General features: G+C 28.6%; 1 protein-coding gene across 1 annotated transcript; it reads right to left on the reverse strand.

Moving 5' to 3' along the window:
* Positions 1-12777: 12777 nt before the first annotated feature.
* LOC129972854 (glycine receptor subunit alpha-3-like) lies at positions 12778-24748 on the reverse strand. The gene is made up of 7 exons (XM_056087151.1): positions 24559-24748; positions 24234-24436; positions 23657-23739; positions 19702-19830; positions 16923-17098; positions 14675-14812; positions 12778-13196 (listed from the first exon to the last, which is right to left on the reverse strand). The coding sequence occupies exons 3-7, from the start codon at positions 23712-23714 to the stop codon at positions 12927-12929; spliced, it is 771 nt and encodes a 256-aa protein (XP_055943126.1). The 5' UTR covers positions 23715-23739; positions 24234-24436; positions 24559-24748; the 3' UTR covers positions 12778-12926.
* Between the last annotated feature and the right edge of the window lie 275 nt (positions 24749-25023).

Genomic DNA, 25023 nt, shown 5'->3' on the forward strand with positions numbered 1-25023 from the left:
TTTTGACGGCTTAAAATCGATTCTGATTTATAAGTGTTAAGTATTTTGTCAATTATTTTCGTGCGAGCTTGAGAGATCTCCAGAATTTCAATAGCTTTCGAAACTGTCACGAAATGTGGCGGGCAAACTTTTGTATTCAATTCATTTATCTTATTACTTTTCTGACCAAAACACAATGCAGTTAAAAAAACCATTGAGAAAGAAGAAAAAAAAATAGAAAGAAACTACCGAAATTTTTCTTTTATTCTAATAAATGTACAGTACACTTTCGAGTATCCGGCCTAATGTGGCTGAATGGCAGTCTGAATAATCAAAATGCCGGATAGGCCGGATTTCTATGAACTCATTTCTTTGCCCACCAACACCAAAAGACAAAGATTTTGTCCAAAACTCACTGTTATAATGCGTATTTTCTCAATTCTTATTGAGTACTACGCCTTAGCTACGCAGAATGTGAACGCAGTGGCGGGCCGATGAATCATAGAAGCAGTTGCCGGTAATGTGTCGAGTGAAAATAGAAGGCTCTGTACTGATAGTTATAATGTTTATAGACTGCACTGTCCGTTTCAAGAATTTTTAAGATAAAAAGTAAAGTATATCAACTGTTCGTATTTTAACATAAATACTGTAATGCCTAACATAAATGCAGGAAACATAAACAAAACTTTAATGTAAGTCGTAGGCCTAATTCTTAAGAAAATTGGCTGAAACTGATTTTATTTTTCACTAGTAAAAGATAGATATGAAAGGGTATTCATAAGACAAGAGTCAAAGCTTATAGTTTTTAGTTTATGAAAAACGAAGCCGGATAGTCAGAACCGGATACTCGGGAGTGTTCGTACTCATTAACAATTATCTCTATGCCATTGGCGAAAAATAGTTATTAAACAGCTCATTAAAGTGCAATTGATGGCGATTAATCTCTGGCTTGCTGTAAATAATATTCGAAAATCAAATTTGTATTTTACACGTATTTTTCCCAACTGATGGAAAAATACACATTTGACAGAACTAGTTAGTCACAAAATCCCATACTAAATTTCAAATCTTTCCGTTTTTATATTATTGCATTTGCATGTCTCTGAAAGATAGACAGACGGTCAACACGTCGACGGATTTGGCTTTAAATTTGATACATATCTTAACATAATTTTAAAATTGTTACTTCAGATGTTATATCTGTGAATCAAATTTCTGGCATATGTGGCAGATAGTTTTCCTCTGAATAATTTTATCTAAAGTTTAGTTGAATTTTAATAATTTAGTGTTTGCTCGTATACCGAATTTCTTCCACCTAATTCAAAGTGTTTTTGAATTATTGTATTTGCAAGAAAAAAAAAATTATTCCAAAAAGGTTTTTCGCACTCGATGAATTCTGAAACGTGATTAGCCAAAATTATGAATTCGAGCTTTTTGATGGCTACAATACTTTGATTTTGTATACTTATACGAGAAAATAAAAAGAGTAAAAAAATGATAAAAATAGCATTTTTTTAGAACTATTTTAATAGTGTTCTAAAAATAAGCTGTATTTTGATCAAAAATAAATATGCTAAAACAAAATTTTAAAAGCATTAAATACTAATCACATTATCCATGTATGATAAGTAAATTCTAATATTTACAACTTATTTTTAATTTTATAAAAATATTTAGAATTTTTTTTTTACCATCATTGTAGTTTCATTCTTTCATTGTATTATTTTCAGTGTCTTAAGCGTTTACCATTTTTGATTTGGTCTCTAAAAAGTTGAATAAAAATTATAATTTTCCCCTTTTTGATGCCTTGAAAAAGAAGTGATTTAAAAAAAAACGTATTTTTTATGATTTCTTATTTTTATATTTTTAACATATCTCGCATTTCTGCATAAAAAATATTGTGAAATCTTGAATTCAATTTTGCTATTAATTAAATAATAATGTCAGATTTTTTGGAATTTTTTTTTAATTTAATAGATGAACTTATAATTAAATTCGGCAAACTTTGTAATATTATATTATTGGAAAATAGCTTGCTTACGTTCTTCCTTTTTTTCTTATAAATTCGATGTTTTTCTGTCAATTACTTATAATTTTAAAAACAGTTTAATGAATTATTAAATATTTTATACAGTGTAATCTTATCTGGTCAATAACTATCTAAGCTTTAAAATCCAAAATATCTTGCTCATCTTATGAAACTTTAATAATAGCTGTAATAAGAAATTTTAATAATATTGCTATAATGCTTTACTTAATTTATTTTTAATATAAATTAGACAAATGTTTTAAGGAAAGATAATTATATTTATTCCCATATTAAAATAATATAATTCAAGGAATTTTTTTTTACATTTTATTTCAAAACATTCTAAAATAATTCATCTTAAATAACTCATTTTTTTATGTACAAATTTAAAACTTAACTAATGATTTCACAAATGTTAATCCAAATAGAGGCATTGTGTAATTGAAAATTCCCTAATTTTTTCAGCTTTTTAATTCCAGCTGGTTTTATGCATAATATTTTAGATAACTATCATTTTTAAGTGGGCTTTCTTATTTGGTGTACAATTAATAAAAATTGTTCTTGAGATCTTTTAGAACTGTAATTAATCTCAGAAGAACTGTAATTAATCTCAAGAACTGTAATTAACTGAGCTCAATGTCATATTTTCTTACTATTTACTTAAACATCGCATAAATTGATTATTTTTATTAATTGGACAAATAGATAAATTTAAACACTTTTACTATTAAAATTATTAGTATATAGTCTTTACTATTAAAATTATTAGTATATAGTCTTACTATTAAACGACACATTATTAGTATATCAATAACAAACATAAAATTCAGCAAAATTCTTTAAGTAAAATTGATTACTTTGTGAGTCATTCCTGCGAAAAGAGTTCTTTTACAAAAATGCCGTGTCACTAAATTAAACATTAAATTATTGGAAAAATTTATTTTTCTTTTGCATGAACCACATTACTTTGTTTTTGAATATTGTAGGACAGAGTGCTGTGACAGCGCTAATGTTAATTATTGTCTTTACATTTAGTTGAAAGCTGTTGTCAAAATTTTTTTTTCAATACAATAGCAGCAATTTCAGCACAGCAAATCATTGAACTACAAAAACCAATGTTTATCTTGAAAAAAAGTCATAATTTATGATGTCAGAAATTCCATACATCGATCCATTGAACCAAGCATTTTATTTATTGCAAAAATGATAAAATTGATGTTTATTACCGTTATTAATTTCCATTTGCACTACAAAAAAGCATACTCTATTATATTATTTTTACAAGACAATGCATTACTGCAATGTTTTTATCTTTTTACTGTTAAATTTCTTATAGCACTGTTCCTTTTTTAAATGTTCATACTGTTTCTATAAGAAAAAAATATATATATATATAGTGTTGGAGATTTAACAAATATTTTTGATATATAATATCATAATTTTATATATCAAGCATAAATCATTATATATATATTTACTATACAATAAAAATGCACGGACCAAATAAAATTACAAAAAAGAATTTTCGACATGATTCATGAGCATAATATGCAATTTACACAATCTAATATAAAAGAAATTTTTACAAACTTTTCTTGCATCCCTCTTTGATGCTTTGTGAGACATTTGGTGGATGATTTTTGTGTCCTTAATTTGTTAGGTAACTCACATAGTCTTAAGACAAATTATGTTTGAAAATTTGAGTAAATTTTCAGGCCAAGACAACGTCTCTATATTATGTCTATGGAGAAAACTTTGTCTTAAGAATACGTTGCGCACTTGACTTTATATATACGTGTTTGTAATGATATTTTAACCTCTTAAATTAGCCCATAGTAAAATATTCTCTAATTTCGTGATCCAGTTCCCCTTTCGGTTTAATTAATTCCTTTGTAATCCTAATGCGCCGTCAGTACTACGAAACTATCAATCCATAAATAAACAATGTGCAAAAACACCTATATAATTTTTCTGAATCTATAAAATAATAAAATATACATTGTATTTAGAGAGCGCTAATGCTGCTACAACTAAAACACAAATGAACTTAACCAAAATTAGAAATAAATATTAAGTTAATAGCCAAAGAATCAAAAAGAAAGATTAACTGAATCCGGCCCGAAGACTTTCTCAAGGGTCATCCTCAGGCAAGGATTCAAACCAGGGATTTTTTCTGTGAGGGGTCTGACTTTCGTCCAACAAACTGACCCCTCGTGACCCGAAAATCCCAGAAAATTGAGGTTTTTAGAGATAAATTAGTATCACAAGATTAAAACAAGTAAAAACACTAGCAAAAAAACAATCCAAATAATACCACAGCAAATCAAAAAACAAAATACATGAAAATAGTAATATAAACACAAGGCAAAATACTTACAAATTGAAAGTACAATTCTGAAGAAAACTACTTGAGGTTAAAACGTGCTATTGTAGATGCATTTCGTTAAACTAAACTAAAATTTAATTTTTCCACGTTTACAGCTATATCCGCCTCCCACGTTTCGTCATAATGCATCGTCATCAAACTTGAAGCGCCATCTATTGAATTAAAACTCAAAGCTAACAAACCGGAGGAAGTCAGAAATTATACAGACCCTCTCTTATCAAAACTTCTATATTGCAAAAGTTTTTGGGAAATTCGTTAATAGTTAAATTTTTAATGAGATTGTTTGTTGCTAAGATATAAGAGCTTTTATTATTGCAAATTTTTTTAATCCTGTTAAATTGTGAAAATATCAAATTTTTGAAAATTTTAGAGTTTAAATTTGAATGGTAGTTACTAAGTTTAATTATTTTAAAGTTAAATTCATCCATTTTATCATAAATACCTATCAAAGTTTTTCCATTATCAATTTCTTTATTTAAATCTAAATAATTAGCTTTAAGTTGATTTTGTTTGTTTGAGTTAAAACTAATTCTTTTGGGTAACAATTAATAAAATCATTAGGATTATCCACATTTAACAAAACACATTATAGGATTATCCACATTTAAATCCGTCAGTACTACGTATCAAATGAAAGTGATACTTCCGTTGACCTTGTGAAAGGTCAACATATGTATTCCATCGGCGCGTGGTAGGAAATCCTATGTTATATAAGACATGTGATCATTTTTTCGTCCCTTTCTTACTTCTGCTTTTGTGTCGCGCTGTGCCTTCTTGTAAAATAATCATGTTTGTCGCCCTGGAAAGAAGAGAAAAAAAAAACGAAATTAAAAATACAACGTCTCGTCTATGTCTTCAAACCTGCCTTCTGCTTCAACCAAATAATGTTACATATATATATACATATATATAGAATATGAGAGAGAAAAGAGAATGAACAGCAAACTCAACTGAGACAAGATCATGTGTAGTGAAACTAAGCAGTCACGCTAGTAAAAAGAAGTCAAACGCATTTATATAGATTAACAATGCAACTAAATAGAGTCAAATGATAATGAACATGCTTATATCATATGAATGAAATTATATCCAAAATGATTCTTTTAATAAAAGTTTTCATTTATTTGACAGTTATAATTTTTTATAACTGGGAAGTCAATCATTTGTTCGACAAGAAAGATAAAAATACACTTTATCTCCATTTATTCTTCATTAATTCATACCAAAATTCAAAATCTGAAATCTGTGAACAACTACTACCAATATTTTAAGCTCTCCTTGAATTGGATTAAATTTAAATGGATTCACGGCCAGTAGAAGCTGTTTCAAATATGGAAAAGAGTTATATTGGAAATATTTTCAGTCTATCGTCCAGTCCAGTCTATTAATAAATTTTTCCATAACTTTAAAAAATGTTTTCATTAACTTTCAGATTCTTGGGCTTGTTTATTGAATATTATATGCTATTATTTCACATGTTAAGATATAGATTTTTAAAGAACTGATATTTATCTAAGATTGTGGGATATATTTTTACTACAAAATGAAGCAATTTTTTAAAAACATTTATGGTAAGTTATTTAGCTAATTTTAATTGCATATTTTCCTTTATAATGTAGTTTTAAAAACAATGTTCCCACCTGGTTAAAAGAAGAGCAAACTCTGAATAACATTAGAAAGCCCTTTTTTACCTGTGTATATACTTTTTTCTCATTTGATCATTTTTTTAATCTAAATTAATATTGTAGTTTATTGACTTATAAAAACAGAAATTCAAGTAATTACAATAGTTAAAATATTTATTTATATTTGATAGATTTTAATATATTTTCACTATTAAAAATATCAGTTTTAGTTGAAAAAGTTTTGATCTTTATAAATCAGCATACATTATCAGTATAAATATATAAAAACGTTTAATAAATGCAACAGATGGCTGTATTTACAAAATAACAATTAATTACTTTTAATTAATACTTTTTAAACAAGTTAATTTTGATTAATAAATTTTGATTAAATGATTATCAAAAATTGTTTTCTGGTGCACAATTCAGGCTCTTTTGCACCCAAGGGTTAAAAATAAATTCCCCAAGGCGTTATAATAGGCCGTGGCTGGATAACAGTGGCAATAACCTAAGAAAGCGAGTCAGTACTTTTGCAAGCCGTTTGTTTTCTTAGATATAGTTTAGCTTTTTATTCCAACTTCTTTTTTCCTCAAAAGGTTTAGAGAAAGGCCACATTCATTACGCTAAAGTGACGGTACAGTTTCGTACAGAAACGATCTTCCTTTCAATATTGCCTCTGCCTTTGTAGCCAGTCGAACGTGCTTTACGTCGAACGGAAGTGTTTAAACGAGTAATTCGGGCTTCATTTCAGCATCTGTCTGTTGGCTCCTTTGAGTTTTTGATCTTTATGTAACAATCTTGTTTGTTTACATCAATTACAAACCTTTCAAATCGATTCAATATTTCTGGCTTTCCAGCTGATGATTGGTTCGAAGTAAAATGTGAATGTTTTATGCGAGCAATAATTCAGGATTGTTTTCCCATCTCATTGACGATGTGTTGAGAGTATACTCATTGCGTGGTCATGAGGACATTTACCCTAATTTTTCTGGTGGATGTGGCGCATATGTATTGTTGTGTAAAGAAGGTTAAAAAAATATGTATTGGAATTTTTTCGTTTCATTTTTTATTTAAGAATAGCGTTGAATACTTCTGCAACCGGTAGATGTAAAGTAATAACTGAATTGTATTTGTATGCAATATTATTACATCGCTCTTCTGTACAGTACTATTCAAATGATCAGTCTTTTATCATAAGGTAGTTTATTAAGATACTTGCTTTTCCAGTTATATACCTTTTGAAACAAAAAAAATCTGCATGCATATTTCAGGAAAGCAAATCGGTGTAAAACTTGGTAGACCAACTTGAGATTTTCCCTTGCTTTTTTTAAAATCTTAAATATACACTCATTAGCTACAGACAAGATGTTGTGAAAACATGTTTGTGGCTTGAAGTTACAAATGATTTAAATTCAGTATCTTATTCTAATTGTCTACTTCTTGATACAGATAGAATAAAAGTTAGTGTGTTTCAGAATCACCGTAGGATAATGCTGGATGGTTAATGATTTTTTTAACCTTATCTCACTGATATTACCAAATTTTATTTTTAATCCCCTAAAATATTAAAATTATCAATTTCGGAAGCAATACTGAGGCAAATTCGAATTCAAAATTAGCTATAAAGGATGCTGTATAACAAATGATTCAAAATCTAGACCAATCAGTTAAATACATAGAATATAAATTAAAGCTCTATCTATTTTTTAAAATTGGATTGTGTTTCTGATTAATGACAGAGAAAGAGAACGCTATGGCAATATAAAATGAAACAAATATTCTAGATTGTCATATTTGAATTAATAAAACAAAGTAATGCATCTTCAAGATTGATAAATTTATTCTCTTGTATTTAGCAGAAGAATTGATAAGAGATATTTACTGTTCTTGAAGCAAATGATGAAAGTCACACTGAGAAATTCTTGACAAGTTTTTAATTTCCAAAATATTTGACATCAAATAATATTTGTAATATAAGTTCATTTTGATGCATATTTCAGTTTCAAGCTATCCTTTTCAATGGCATTGGAAATGAAGTATGTAAACAGCGAAATAAAAATGTCCATCTTTTTTCCAAAACAATGGTTTCAAAAGAAAATCTTTTATTTAAAAAAATTACATTTTTAGTACAAATTCACTTTGATGCGTATTTATTTCGATTGCAAATGACTCAATTTCAATTGCACTGGAAATGAGATACTTGAGCAACGGAAACAAAATCCGTAATCGTTTCTTTAAAACAGTGATTTCAAAAGAAATTTTTTATTTCCAAAAGATACGATACTGTATTCTATTTGTAACATGATAACACTAAAAGATTTCAGTATTATTTGAATTGTAAATTATTCATTTTCAATTTATATAAACCAGTGATTTAAAACTGTTTTTTATTAAAGTAAATATTAAATGTGCTGTATGAAGTAAAAAAATTGCCGAAATGTGTACGTTCGTTTAGTTCACAGTATTCATTTTCTAATCATTAAATTAACAAAAGGAAAATTTAATTCTCAAAATAAATTATTGCTAACATTTGCTTTCTTGTATATATATATAAATGTATTAAAAATTTAGTAAAAACTTTTTAATAAAAAAAATTGTCATAACAAAAAAAAAAAAAAAAAAAAAAAAAACTCAAGCCTTAAATAGCAAGCTTAATACTCAAAATGTAAAAGATAAACAATTAAAAGAAAAGCAGGTAATGCTATATCTAAGGTTAAAAAATACTAATCAGCTTGCGTTTCAAATACATTAGATTTCAAATAATATTTAGGATTAAAAAAAGTTATAATGCAGTTTATAATAACGGAATATTATTTATTGGACAAATGTATTCGATGGTTAAATTCTAGTTCCCATAAAAGACAGTAATATTAGTGCAAGAAATTTTAGCTGTTTTGGAAACAAAAAGCATTGGGAACTAAGGGTAAATTGTTTAGAATTCTAATGTTTAAATGCTAAATAATAGTTAATAATTAAAATTGGTGCAATATTTGAAGTATGTACTGAAAGGAAAATAAATTTTAAATTTTGAAGTATCTAGAATTTTTTTTCAACGATAATCAAGCATTTTTATTTATCTGTTGAACGTTAAAGTGTTAGAATTTTGTGTCGACCTTTCAATATTTAGACAGGAAAAGTGCTGTTATATTAATTCCAGGTTTAAAAGCCGAATGGCTTTAATAATTTAATCGATGAAAATAATTTTAATTATCGGACAAATATTTATTCATATTCCGGTAGGGTTTTGAAGCTAAAGGAATATACTATTCATATTACCGCAAATTTGAAAGTGAAAATATATAATCTAGAAGAAAGTCTAAGGTCAAAGAGATATTAACTGAATATCGTAAGATTGATTGAGATTTTATATTACAGTTATTAAATTTGCAATTAGAAGGGTATAATCTAAATTGTGGCAAATTTAAGAGGTTGGCGATTTTATATCATAATTATTTAGTAGTTATGAGTAACGGTTTATTCATATTATGGTAAGCCAAAAGATAGAGATTATGATAATTCTGAAGCTGAAAATTTATTATCCTAATGGTAAATCTAAAGTGGAAGTGGTATCATCCAGATTATGATAAATCTATGATGGATTTAAAATAGTTCATGATGCCAAAAAAATGGAGATATTACAATGTAACAAGATTATTACTTTATTACCTAATAAAATTCTTGTTGTCGAAAAAGGCAGCAAAATTGAATCAAAAAGCGTAAAGCTATTTTGAAATCAGCAAAACAAATTGCAAACAAATTACTGTCACTAAAATACAAACTCGGATATAAAAAAAACAGTACGAACTAAGGTAAAATTCAGTATAATTAATCTTGCTGCTTCATTTATCTTTTTTCTTAATTTTTAAGGAAACCCTGCAGGCTCTAACAAAAAAAATGGAATAAACATTTAAGAAAAAGAAAATTCGTTCATCCCAAAATGCAGATATCGTCTATATGTAAATTCAAAAAAATATTTTTAATCATTTCCTACTTTTTAAAAATTATCATTTATCTTTGTGTGTATTTATTTACAATTATTCTAAATAAACTGACAAAAAAACTGACATTTTATCGTTTTTAATAGAATTGCTTAATATTCTCTAGAATTATGAATTACTTTTTCTATAATTTCTCCAAATATTAGAGAACGGAGGAGATTTAAAGGAGGTGCATATACAAATTTTAAGCTTAAAATTAAAAAGAAAATATGAGGATTATTTATTATCGTTTTGAGAAAAATATTTCTAAAGGATTATTTATGATAATCTTGGAAAACATGACAAATGTTAAAATAAGAGAAGACAAAGACTGGCTGACTCTACTAGATGATTAAGTATGGCATTCAGGAAAATAAATTACATCACAAATTTTAATATTAGGCAGTTTGAGATTCTAAGGGAATTATGGATTAATGTCAAGAAAATATCGAAGAAATCGTGTTTGAAATACTAAAGCGTAAATCAGCGTTACAGAATTGGATGAAGAAAGTACAGTCTCGTATAGGTCAATTGTTCATAACAATGTTTAATGAGAGGGAAAAAAGAATTTCGATAAATCTAATGGATATAAATTTTAGGGGAAGAATTAAGAAATGAATCAGAGTTTTGGTTAATTTCCTCATCTGCTCATCAACATAGAAGAATTTTGGACTTTTAGCCTTTGAGTTTTAGTTTTAGAGTTTCAGAAAAATGGCAAAAAAAAAAAATCCCTTTTAAGGACTATCATTAAGTATTAGCGTATTATTTCACTGCACGAATGGATATGCTAAGAATATTAGACTGAGTTTTCAAAAAGACGAAGCATGCATTCGTATTTCTAGCTTGATAAAATTGATTCTCCCAGATATCTATGCCTTGAATTGTCCTGGATTTAGTCTTGAACCCCATTTTATTAAGAAATTCTGCAGCTAAAATTATGAAAAAGGATTGTAATATTTTTTATTCAACGATCTTTAAGAAATTGTTCGGCGAACATGACAAGAATTGTCCTTATTTTATGAAATTTAGTAATTCTGATGGAAAATTATTTATAAAAAGGGATAATAAACCTTTGATTAATATCCCATGGAAAACGCTATTAAAAATCGGCATTTGTTTGTTTACTGTTAAAATTTGAAATTTATCCATAAAAAATTTTAATCTCTTCACATTACAAAGCATCATGTTTTGTGGTTTATTAAGATCAATAATAGATTTGTTTTAAAAAAATTAAATAAATTATTATAAAAATGCTATTTTCTATAATTTTTATATTCATATACTACATAGATTACTTTCATTTAATTTTTTAAAAGAATTTTAACCCTGATCCAATAAATTTTGAGCAGAAAAGGAGGATATATTATTAATACTTTGACTCAATAAATGTTTTTATTTTGAAAACTGGATGGAAGCCCAATTTTTGTAAATGCAAATAATAATATAAATTTGCATATAATTTGAAATGTATTTCTTACATATCAATTTTAAACTGTATAACTTATTTTCTTTCTTTAATTAGAAATAAATATTCTTATTAATTTAAAGCCATGTATTTTTTAATTCAATCTTCTAGTACTACAAGGCCACTTCATCACTTTTAACTATATTAAAAAAATGGATTAATGTCAGTTGAAGTTCTGAATGTTAAGCGATATTAAATTAAAATGAAAAATGAAAATAAATGTGCTAAATACATCGTACATTTGAATGTGAAAACAAATATTTTAACAGAAAATAAACAGAATAGTTGGCAAAACATCTGTATAATGGCAGTAAAAATAATTCTAATGGCAGTAAAAATAATTTACAAAAAGATATTCAAACTTTGTTATCAATCTAATTATCGTCTGCGTTTTCAAAGAAATGTGAAAATATAGACAATGATGTTTTCTACTTATTACAAAAGTGGGTCTTCAGCAAAAGGTTTTGGATGAGAGCTCAATTATTCTTTTAATTTATTATTTCTCACCATATGAATAATAGAATATTTATAGTGAAAACAAAAGCAAAGATTTCAAATACAGTAGTTTCGATCTATTACCCATAAAAATTTTCTATCGCTTATAAAATCTTATTAAATAATTTTCTTCTTAATTTATGATTGATTTATTCTTATTTTATATTTAATTATTTTTTATTAAGAAGGAATAGTTATAAATTATTTTCTTAGTTTCCTTTCTTTATATTTAAATTTGATTTTATTATATATATAATATAATATTGGTAAGGTTCCCAAAGATAAGGTAAGATAAGATTATATATGTATATAAAAATTGCATTAAACAGTAAGATAATCCGTAACTCTGATGCAATCAGTAAATCGTCCAATTAACTGACAAAATTTCAAGAAGGATCTGGTTTATCTTTACAAAGACATTCTTTGTCTTTTTAATACCTATATGAATCCATACAAAAATTGTAAAATTTTACACTTAATTGCATTTAATTAGTACACTTGATACAAAATGAAGTTTTCAAACTGATTCTTCCGCAGACTTCTTTAAATGACTGAAGCTAATCCATCAAGTGACATAGATTTTCCATAGCACGTGCTTCTAGTTCAGCCAATAATTTGAAAAGTTTATTTTTTCGTAACATCTGTATTAAGATACATCAGTAACGATTTCACAATCAGATGCAAAAGCAGCTATCGAAAGAGCCGTTCTTTTATAGCAACTCAAGTACCTCTGAGCTAATTAATTGGCTTTGAATGGGCAAATTCTTCACTTTTGCATTTCATTGATACATTGTAAACAAATTAGAAGATAAATGCCGAAATGATAGCTAATTATATTCAAATGTTCCCAAAACTGGAGATCACTTAAATACATAATTACAGAATTTCCTAGATCATTGAGACCGAGCTATTTATTGACTTCGAAAATAATGAGATCTATGAAGATCAAGGAATAAGTTTTTCAGACGTCCTACCATATTTTCTGATAATTGTAGATAGTTAAGTAGTGCCACCAATATGCAACAGAGAACACTGAAAACGTCAATGGAAATAGCATCCTACAGGCTAGATCTATCCTGGTCACATCGCCACAAGACGAGTCACAAAGCCATCCCTGATACTGTTGAAACTTAGAAGACTGTGAGATTGTTTCAGAGGTTGTGCCGTCTTCGTCGACATTCACAATCCATGCTTTCCTCTGAGCAGAACCGTTTTCTTTTGGGTCTCGAAATGAATTGACCTTAAATGTAAAAAGTAACGATTAAATGTTAGATAAAACAATGAAAATGGTTTTAACCCTTAACAGAGCAGGTGCGGTCAGTCAGAACACTAAAGATGGACTTTCGGTCATCCCTATTCTATTTTTAGTTCAATCGAACGGATTGACCCTGTAGTATCCTGTTTCGTGACCTTCACTACACGTGCCCTTTTTCAGTCGGTTTCAGAGGATGCTTTTTAAAATATTTCAGCTATTTCTTAGCGCGACGTCTGTAAGACCGCACCTCCCTTTTAGTGTTCTGTTTAATACAAGAGTTGGCAGATGACTCTAAAGCTTGGTGCAGAAACCTTATCCAACCAACTGATCCTCCTTATAAGCAAAGCTCCAAAGACTTTTAAATGAAGCAGATAGTGATTTTAGTGATGAAGATAATTGTGCAGAAAGTTTTTTCGATAAAAGTTCTATTCGGTTGATTCTGATGTTTATGTTCAAATAAAATTAACTTTTCTAGTGATGAATTGAAAAATTTTTGAAATATATTAATGTACCAAGAGAAATATCTATACAGTTTATAGGCTGATTTTTATACTTGTATTTAATCTGTATATTTAAAATGCCCTCGGGAACCGATGATGCCAATAAAAAAAGGGCCAATTTTACCCATTGTCAATTCTTTTATTTTTCATATAATTGTTGAATTTTTCTTATATTGTTTTCTATACACCTTTGTATACTGGAAAAATAAATGATTTAAAAAATAATAAATGTTTTTTCAAATATATTATTTATTGTAACGTAATTTGAGAGGAAAATGCATTTTCTAAAGCAATTACTTTTTTTAATGATAGTATATTTTGAAAAATTTCTAAAACATATTTATATATCAAGAAAAATATCTGCAGAATATATTGACAGCTTTCCATACTAATGCTTTTATTAGAAAATTTAATTTGAGTGTAAAGAAAATGTGAGCTCTTTGATCGCACCTACCCAGTTAAGGTTTAACTTGGCAACAGCGAATATTATTGTTGAAAATTATGTAAAAAAATATTATTGAAATGTGTTACATTTCAGTAGAAAAAAATACAAAGAAGTGAAATTAGTATCATAAAAGAAGCAAAATTTAAAAATTGTAAAAAAAAAATCATTAAAGTTATAAAAATCGCTTTTGCGAAAAATATTTTCATAAGCTACAGTAGATAAATGTTGAAGTTTGTTTGATTTTTAATTGAATTTTTTTAAAAAGTCGCTCTGAAATGCATATTTGTAATTTCCAAATAATATACGAGACATAATTGGTAGCGCTAGATCTTGTCTGCAGAGCAACAACAACACACACACACACACACACACACACACACACACACACACACACACATATATTCAATTTTTTTTTACCGTCTAACTTCGATTTAACGTAAGGTATCAAATATTTATTGGGTTTCATACACATAAAAATACAATTTATATAAAAGTATCGTGGAAAGTTTAATACCTACCCTCTTTATTACATAACTGTTATATGAAATGGCAAACTCTACCAAGTTAGCAAAAACCATAAATATGCAAACAAACAGCCATATATCCAAAGCAATGATATAATTCAATGGAGGAAGCAAGGACCTATGATTCTGAATCTGCAATAAAAAAGAAATTTTTATAAAAACACTATACTTTCATTACATAAAAATGCAATTTTAAGTAATAAAAATGCAGCCATTCTGGTTCAATATGGAAAGGAAAAAAAGTTAACATCTATGAACGAAATTGCAAGTCCCTTACTTACAAATTTTTTAAAAATGAAATCTGTAAGATGCCATTCATCAAGTCATCAAGATTTTTTTTATTCAACTATAAAAACATCTATTGTATTAATTAATGTAAATTTTTTTCTAATTTGGCTTTTTTTTTATTTTTGCAAAGACGGAAGTTTAGAATCGAATTTTTATTCGTTCTTTGATATAATAGAAGAATATTCCGTACAGTTATATATTTCTAATATATATAATAGTACAATATAACATAATTTTCAAAACTTTAATATAAATATATTATTTTGATTATTTATTTTTTAGCTTAAGAAAAATTATATCTAATAATGAACTGGGTGCTAAAGATTGTAAAAGTTCTGCTTTTTTAAAAAAAATTTCAATCCCATTTTTCGCATTAATGATTTCAGTTAGAAATGTTTTCTAATGCTATAAAAATGTAACATCCTGAAAGTAGTTAGAAAAAGCGAGTAAAGAGGTCGCTAATATGAGTATTCTTAGGTTTGGGTTCAACAGTTTTTTGCCATTTTTCGGCATTTTCACTTGTGGTTTTTAAAGCATTGACCACTTTTGGGATTCAATTAAAGAAAAAAACCCCAATTGATTAGGAGATTCCACCATACATATATTAATGCATTTTGAAATACATTAATAATTGAAAAGGAATTAATATTAAAATTTTTATAGTTTATTTTTCATTATAATTATATCATTATTTTATACAAAAGATATAGAAATGAAAAAAAAACAATATTTTTATTAATGTACTTAAAAAAGGGATTCCTATTCTTTTTTAATCAAAATTCGAGGGTTCAAATAAAAATTTAAAAATGCAAAGTATTGCACAATGCAACAAGAAAATTAAAACTATTAAGTTATATAAGGAATAACTGTAAGTAAATCTAATTAGTATTTTAAGTAATAAGTGTAAGAAGACCTAATAAGTATTATAAGGAATAACCTTAACAAATTTTCCTTAAAAATACAAATATATTATGAATGCAATTCGAATTGAATTAAAATATTTGTCATCGCTTCGCACTTTTATATTATTGTTTTAATTTCCATTTGAGTTTTGATAAAAAGTATAAAGAATACTTATTTCATTTTTAAGTTCACTAAGCAATCGTGATTAAAAAAAAAAAATTCACGATTCGTGACATGGATTTTCCATGAAACTCCACGCCACAAGTGAATGTTACGTCAAATAGTAAATGCCCTTTTTCTATGACAGCGGTTCAAAATTACGAGGTCCGTTCCCAAATAATCCTAATGTTGCTTTAAAACCGGACGTTAATATAACTAAACTAAAAATAAAAAAACTCCAGGGTTTCATTTATGATTTGATTTAAGGAAAGCCAAGGAAACTTAAAGCAACCAGCTAGCTTATAGCAAACACATAAATGCTAAGCTGTTTTTGAAAAATGCTTTAAGAACAAAGCTAGAAATAACTCATGACTTTCTTTCTCCCATTTAAGTTGCTCAGCAACACCAAGTTCTTGTTTTAATGCACTAAGCTAATAGTGAATTTTAATACAGATGCTTGAAAAATATATTGTTCCGCAGCTGCAATTTGACGTATTTGAGCTACAATTTATCCGCCCTTATTGTTTTGAGCGTTTGAATTTAAATCGGAATTAATACGGAACTAAAGAAATAAGGCTTATTAACCATTTGCTCGCGAAAAAGTAATTCGATGCAAAATTATTTACCTAATACAAGGGCTTATTTATTGTTCCGAAAATAAATACATATAATTGTTTCAAAATGAATTTCCACGAAAAGTTAATTTTCATCTTTTGACCCTTGTGGATTTTTAACACCAAAATTGAATAATAAATAAAGGAAACGTCGAAATGATGCTCCGTCTAAACGGTGACCATGAGTCACTTCTCGAGTGCAAAGAGTTAAAAAATAAAATGGTTATATAAAAATGATGAGTATAATGTTTCAGTAGGCGAAAAAAAATTATACCTACTTGTGTACAAAGGGTGAGAAGAGAAGTCACACTGAGAGCCACCCGGGCGGGTGCTGCTTCCACTCGAATCCAAAAGGACACCCAACTCACGGTGACAATTAGAGTGGAGGGCATGAAGATGTTGATGAAGCTTCCCATCAGTTGGCGCACAAATACAAATCGGATGGCTAATCCTTCTAAAAAGCAGGTTGAAAAATATCATTAGATTTTCGATTAAAAATTAGTAGTTTTGTGAAACAAACTAAAATGCTCATGCATTATCTAAATTCTGCCTTGTTTGTTTAAGAAATTAGTTCTTTTAATCAGCAGCTTGTTCGAAGTAAACTAAAGCCACTTATACAAACATTATTTTTACTCAGACCCAGAACGCAAATCATAAGTTGATAATTAGAATAGAGAGTTTGTGAAGATGTTGGTGAAGTTTTTTTATTAACTGCATTCCGATACCAGAATATTTATTATCATGCGAGAACATGTTATTTTGGTTTGAATACCACAAAATGCACGGACAGAAAATTGGAGATTTATCGCTTTTGAGGCATCAATTTTTCGCTTTTAGGGTTATTAGAAAATGATATTAGACGGTTGTCACATTCAAGGAATTATCACCAACAAAAAGATATAATTTGGCTCAAATGTTCGCCATGTACCCGATTCTCCTATCTGGCCAATAACAGGCATGTTCATAAGATCGGCCGAAGAAGCACAGAAAAGGAAATTATATATATATATAATACAATTTTTTTTATCTTGTAAAAAAAAAGTTTTGGAGCTAAAACGATGAAAAAAAAAATCCATCGCTTTACTAAAAGTTGATGATTGCGCAATACAATAGTGGCGTGGTCATTCCAGACCAGTTTGAAAAAAAATTCTGGCTTCCAGATAGTTTGGGTACTTGAATGATTTTGAGATGGGGGAGAGCATCGTTTTCTAAATATCGATGCATGCGTATCTAGTCATGTGATTGTTTCAAACCTGTTTAAACAATTAACCTGGTTAACAACAATTAAACCTGGTTAATGGCTTAAATTAATTAAGCAAACAAAAATAATAATGTTCTTACATGAAACATGTGATAGCAGTTTGCGATTTTAATTTATTTTCCAAGAAAGGTGAAAAATATCGGTTGATTACGCTTTGAAAATAGACGGGTCTCTTAAATTAGCTAAATTTCACAAAAAATTGTTTAGGTATTGTCATTAATGGTTGGGCAATTGTCTCATATGACTTTAAAACTAAACGGAGCTCATATAACTTGTTGAAATTAAAAATTATATATATTTGCTTATATCTTTCAAAACTCAGTTCCACAAATTCAAATAATAATGAAACAAATTCAAATAATAATAATATTGTGGTGTTATCTAAACACCACAATATTAAGCATTAGTAGTTGTAGAATTTCTCAATCTTTGCAGATTAATTTGATATTTTTGTTTCCCGCATTCAACATTGAATTTTCTTTAAAATAATATCTATGAAAACTATTTTATATAAAATAGTTCCGGATGGAAAAATATTCTGAAAGTTGGAAATGAAAAAGTGGAGACATTCGACCAGAAAGTGGAAACATTTCGAAAATACCCGCACTTTCAATCAGGATGCGCTTTTTTCAGTTTACGTAACTCGGTATTACTTTAAATACGAAAATAGACTTTTTTTGTTGCATATGGTTGAATTCCAAAAATAGTTTTTCAGCATTTGGTAAGCTTTATATAAACTGTATGGTAGAGATTTATAACAGATTATTTAATGCCCATTATTTCTTATTATTTCCTACACGCTTTCATTCTGAAATATTTAAAAGCGAAGAAATCAAATTCAGCCCCTCAAAGAATCTAAAGAATAGAAGTTTGTAAAAAATCCTGTCCTCTCTGTGTTTTATTCGTTGCACACTTTGCATTATTTCAGAAAAGGGGACATTGACATCACAAGTAATATACAGTTTTTTTTTCTGTTTAGAGTAGGGAATATTGCGATATATAAAATATGTGAACAGAAATAGGGGACATTGGGGATTTCAGAGTAAATATCTACATACCAAGAATTAATAAAAATTATTCCTAGTAAGTTAAGAAAGTATTCCTAGACATAAACTAAAATTTCAAACTATTGTAATATTTGTAATTTTAAATATCTTTAACACACCAGAAAAGAAATATAATCGCAAAGAATATATTATTATTATCTATATTATTCTATATTACTTCTTTAAACTCAAATATTAAACGATATTTGAAGCATAGATTATTACACAAAATTAACTACAATATAAAATTATTGAATTAAGAACTAAGCCGAAATTGAGTAGTAGATATTAATTTCTTATATATAAGTTTAAAAACAGCTATTAATAACGTTTGAAATGGATTTATCTTCTATTTGAAAAGGAATGCTAAAATAAAATTTGTTCATGCTAGATTTATGCTTACCTTTCTTTTATCTTCATCCTTCGAAATTGAGATATGAGGATAAAATAAACAAACTAACAATACAAGATGGCTGCAAAATTTATATTCAGTCTAAAATATTATTGATTTTTGTAGATATTTGAGATAGAAAGAATTTCTTAAATGGTTAAAAAATTAGATATAGCCAGTTATAATCTACCTTTACATACAAATACTTAAACTTGTACAAAAATAAAATTATGATGGTCATTTTCATGAAAATTTCCCAATCATAAAATCATTAACAGAAAAATCGTTAATCATTTTTAATTAAAAAACGTTTAAGAGGATTAAGTAAGAAGATAATGTTAACAATATAAGGAAGGCACCTTTCTTTGTCAATGCAACGGGTTTGCTGAAGAAAAATTGAAGTGGTTTGTTATCCTCGATGAAGCAGAGGCTTTCTGCATCATATTCAATACGCCATTTAAGAGTCACATTAAAGAAATGAGAATCCACTGAAAAAATATTGAAATTCCGTATATAAAAAATAAAAAATAAAAACCGTTGTACATGCAAATTATATATTAATTCCAAATACAACTTACTACAATAGCAAAATTCCAAAACTATAATACAAATATGTAATCTTAATTTATCGATGTTCTTAGAATCGTTATCTTTATTGTTCAGGCATGGCTAGACATGTCGATTAATGGAACTGCAGACATCTCGTAGCATATTATTAGTCATTGTAATTTTGCAAAAATCTCTTTCAATAGTCTCATAGGTCGTAGTTTACCTTTTGGCTTGAATCTTGAGCATTTTTTCAGATAACTGAGCTAAAAATCCATCGGGAGGATATCTACTGAGAAAATAAACCTGAGATTCAGCGATAACTCTTTGCTCTGATAATCTGTCCACCATAATTCTATAGAGATAACTCTATGAATAATAATTTATAGATTGATGAATTGTTACAAAAATTCATCTATTGGCTGCACGGGTAAAGAAATCCAATACGATCGGTAACCAGGCTTTATTCTACGATACGAAAATTCCGAGCATAGGGAGGCGTATACGAATGCGAGATATATATACAATGAATAATAATTTATAGATTGATGAATTGTTACAAAAATTCATCTATTTTCTGCACGGGTAAAGAAATCCAATACGATCGGTAACCAGGCTTTATTCTACGATACGAAAATTCCGAGCATAGGGAGGCGTATACAAATGCGAGATATATATACAATGAATAATAATTTATAGATTGATGAATTGTTACAAAAATTCATCTATTGGCTGCACGGGTAAAGAAATCCAATACGATCGGTAATCAGGCTTTATTCTACGATGCGAAAATTCCGAGCATAGGGAGGCGTATACAAATGCGAGATATATATACAATGAATAATAATTTATAGATTGATGAATTGTTACAAAAATTCATCTATTGGCTGCACGGGTAAAGAAATCCAATACGATCGGTAACCAGGCTTTATTCTACGATGCGAAAATTCCGAGCATAGGGAGGCGTATACAAATGCGAGATATATATACAATGAATAATAATTTATAGATTGATGAATTGTTACAAAAATTCATCTATTGGCTGCACGGGTAAAGAAATCCAATACGATCGGTAACCAGGCTTTATTCTACGATACGAAAATTCCGAGCATAGGGAGGCGTATACAAATGCGAGATATATATACAATGAATAATAATTTATAGATTGATGAATTGTTACAAAAATTCATCTATTGGCTGCACGGGTAAAGAAATCCAATACGATCGGTAACCAGACTTTATTCTACGATACGAAAATTCCGAGCATAGGGAGGTGTATACGAATGCGAGATATATGTACAAGAAATAGCACTTGTAGAAACTCATAGCAAAGCGGAAAGGGTGTAGTGCAGTAATAGTAACCAAAATGCAGCCAGAGATCTAGTTCCGCTTTCAACAACTCAACGATAAAATTCTCTTTTCTCTTGTAAATTTCCACTAATTCAGTCTCCATGACAAGATATTGAATTTACTAGAGATTTTTGGAACTAGAATTTAAATAAATGTATCACCTAATTATTTTATTTCCTAGAATATTCATTTTTATCCCGATGAAGTCCCCAAATCCATTCTAATTGATTGCTAAGTTTGTGGCTATTTCTGTTGCCTCTATTTAGCATTCATAAAGAATATTTGTAAATCTTTCTTTACTGTGAGATCAACTGTGCATTAAAACAATATTACAATATCGTAATATTGTAAAGGTATTAATTAATTTAAATTATGAAATCTTTAGTAAATTTCATTACTATTTTATATCTATGCAAAATACATGCATTTATTAGGCAACCTGTCTTTCAATATTTTTTTTTACACTGCAGAGCTAGAAAAACGGGCGTAGGCTTGCATATAAAAATAAAGGAGCTATTGAACCAATCACCGTAACATGATGTGGTCGGCAGAGCTTATATAAGATAATAGGTATCTGGTAAAACTATTAGATCATTTCTTACTGCTGAAATGGGAGTTATCAAGATTTAAGTAATTGTGAATGAGGCTTTAAAGTGGACAAACTAGAGAAGGAACTAAGCATCTTCGAAGTATTGATGAAATTTCAGGTTTTGAGTACAACAATTACACGAATGTGCCGTGAATATCGAGTACTTGATCACCGATGGAAAATGGAAATTAGTATGGCCGGAAAAAAGAACCTGGAAGGACAGGGACCATCGATGATGAGAATCCTTAAGCGAAAGAAAAACAGCGGATTTCAAATTTGGAGCATGAACAAATGTCAGTTTGCGAACTATTAAACGGGTCATAATTGATATAGGCTGTAGCGGATTAGTATGAATGCGGATAGAATCTGGGACCTTGTGGTTCGCAGCCGAGTAACAAGACTACAAGACAAAAGCAATTGTCCGTGTAGCTGTTAACTGGCTTATAAGCTTTCACCACAAGGCTTTTGGAGCGAATGGCTAAGCGTATATCATTTTGACTGCACGGCACAATATTTTATACTTTGCCTCGGACCATGAAAACCACTATTGGAATATCGATGTCTTGAAATACATTGTCTTGTCTGGTGAATTTCGTCACAGTTGTATCGGATGGATGGACGTGCATAGGTATGGAGATAACTTCATAAATCTACAAACTTTGCATCTCAAAAGGGGACTGTTCAATCTATTGGAGAATCTGGGATGATATGTGGTGTTGTGTATTAACGCGATATGGAACTCTTAATTTATTAAAAACCTGACAAGTGAGAGGTACATAAACATCCTGTGCAGAATGGATCCACAACCACTCATGTCCATTGAGCATTCTGGTGGATTTCGATAGTTCAGAAAAGACTACTTCCTATGCGTCGAGAATTGTAATCGAGTGACTCTTTTGAATTCAGAGTCTTACACTGGCCATCATTGATCCCAGATATCAGCATTATTGTACATATTTGTGATGCTTTACAACGTAGTGTTCAGAAAAGATCTCCACCAGATCTCACTTCTGAAGAATTGTGGACTGCTCTGCGGAACTTGTGGTGTGAATCGCCTCCAATTTACTTTTAATTATGAGTCGACTCCATGCCATTCCGTTTTGCGATCTGTCGTGGGGCCTCTACACGAAAGGGGGTATGAGAGCCAACGTTTCTTGTTCTTTAGTTTAATTCAACGTAAAAGCATTCTGTTCATAGGATGAGATAACATTTCTTGATGATTTATCTAAAGCACTTAAGCAAGTCTCGTTTCTTAATTTAATTATCGAACTTAAAATTTTTCATTTACGAAACGAATATTGACATTGAAATCGAAAATCCATTAAAGCTTGAGCGTTATTGTAAATAGAATATTACGCATGGAAATATACTATATAATGTTAAAATGAAATATTTATTATTATTGTCGAACGAAAAAGAATATACAACTATAGATTACATGGGAGAAAAAATCGTGGTATTCGAAGGATCAAAATATAATTAAAATTCATTAGTCTAATCCTGACATTACGTCAAAAGTTCAATGCATTTTCAATGTTATTTTTAAAACTCGCAAATAATTTTACTTGATTTAACTTTCCAAATCCTTTTGAAATACATATTTTCACAACTTTATTATTTATTTGATTGTAGGATGATATAAAAAAAGGTATAATATTTCTATATTTTGTATAATTCAATACACAAAAGTTCAAATTCATTGGATAATTTAAAATTTTTGGAAACTATCACTTAAATAAAAGTAAAATTATCCAACATTTTGCAATATTTTATAAAAACTAATATAATAAAGAAAAGTGAGAAATATTGTAGTAAAATATTTTACTTACTAAGTATTATAGGAAATTCACAAAGTTGAGTGTCAAACGGATAGTCTTTGAAATTCATTTTGCATCCTACTCGGAAACTGTACCTGAAGAAAACGGAATTGAAAAAGTAGTAAAGGTTCGGTTTGGTAATTTGATTTGGATTTGACACACTATTTAACGCCTTCCTAACCGTTTTGTATATAAAACGGTTAGTAAGGCGGTCATTCAAAATATCATGAGAAAAAATATGCTATTTTTTTGCATACGGTCAATTTTTTTATCGTTATTCTTAGAAATCAGCGTATTCATTTGATTCATTGCTCATAATTGATTATTGAAAAATTATTTTATTACTCACTTATCAATTGCTTTTTACATCAGAAAGCTTCTTAGATTAATTTTGATTTGAAATTTAGCATTAATAATATGAAGCATTTCCAAAAGAAAATCGAAGAAAATCCTACGCTTTCAATAGTATTACATTTTTAGTGAGATTATGTGTGAGAAAAATAAAGCATTTACCACTTGAAATAAATTAATTTTGCAATTACTGTTATGTTATTTATCAAAATTTATATATTTTCAAAATCTTACTCACCTTTGTGAATATTTGACTACATTTCCTTCGATGCGTAGAAGATTCTCCCGAATGTCGGGTGTGTCTTTGCTCTCCACTGCCCTAAAAATGACGTGAGGAATCCAGATATATCTAGCACACTCGCTATTCCTCAGTGTGGTCCCATTAAATTTCAGCCGAGGATCTTGCCATGTGGTTTGGAAGAATCCATGAAGCCTAAAATCCTGGAAGAAATTAAACATACAACTATAAGAAAATCTGTGATAAATTTTTGATTACATTTTTTGGCATTTCTAGGCCCCAAATTCATATTTAACGAAAAATGTAAGAAAAATTTATCGCTCACCGTGTCATTCCGGGATCTTCTAAATGAAACAGAATCGAGGTATTCCAAGGTGAATTAGATCACATAATTCATGAAATCATTAATCCAAGTGTTCTCATTTTTTGTCATCTTTTTTTATTTGCAGGACGACGACACAGGCACAGATAATTATATACAAAATATTTACATATATTTCATTTTACATGCACGAATTCTTTACACAGCACAAAAACATCTTTGGTTCCATCATACACACTTCAACCATCCAAACTGAAACCTAAACTTGCATCTCTTACTCTGTGGGATCATGGGAATTTTTTTTCCTGACGTCACCAGCGCGCATGCGCTAAAGGGTCACATGATTAGGGTTAGGTCAGGAATTCCAACAACATTAAAAATATTTTAGTGCTGATGAATTTGCAATGTTATTGAGTTGTTCAATAATTTGCAAGGAGATTATGAATACAAAATACAGCAATAAAAGCT

The sequence above is a fragment of the Argiope bruennichi genome, chromosome 6 (genome assembly GCF_947563725.1).
Source record: "Argiope bruennichi chromosome 6, qqArgBrue1.1, whole genome shotgun sequence".
NCBI classification, from domain to species: Eukaryota; Metazoa; Arthropoda; class Arachnida; order Araneae; family Araneidae; genus Argiope; species Argiope bruennichi.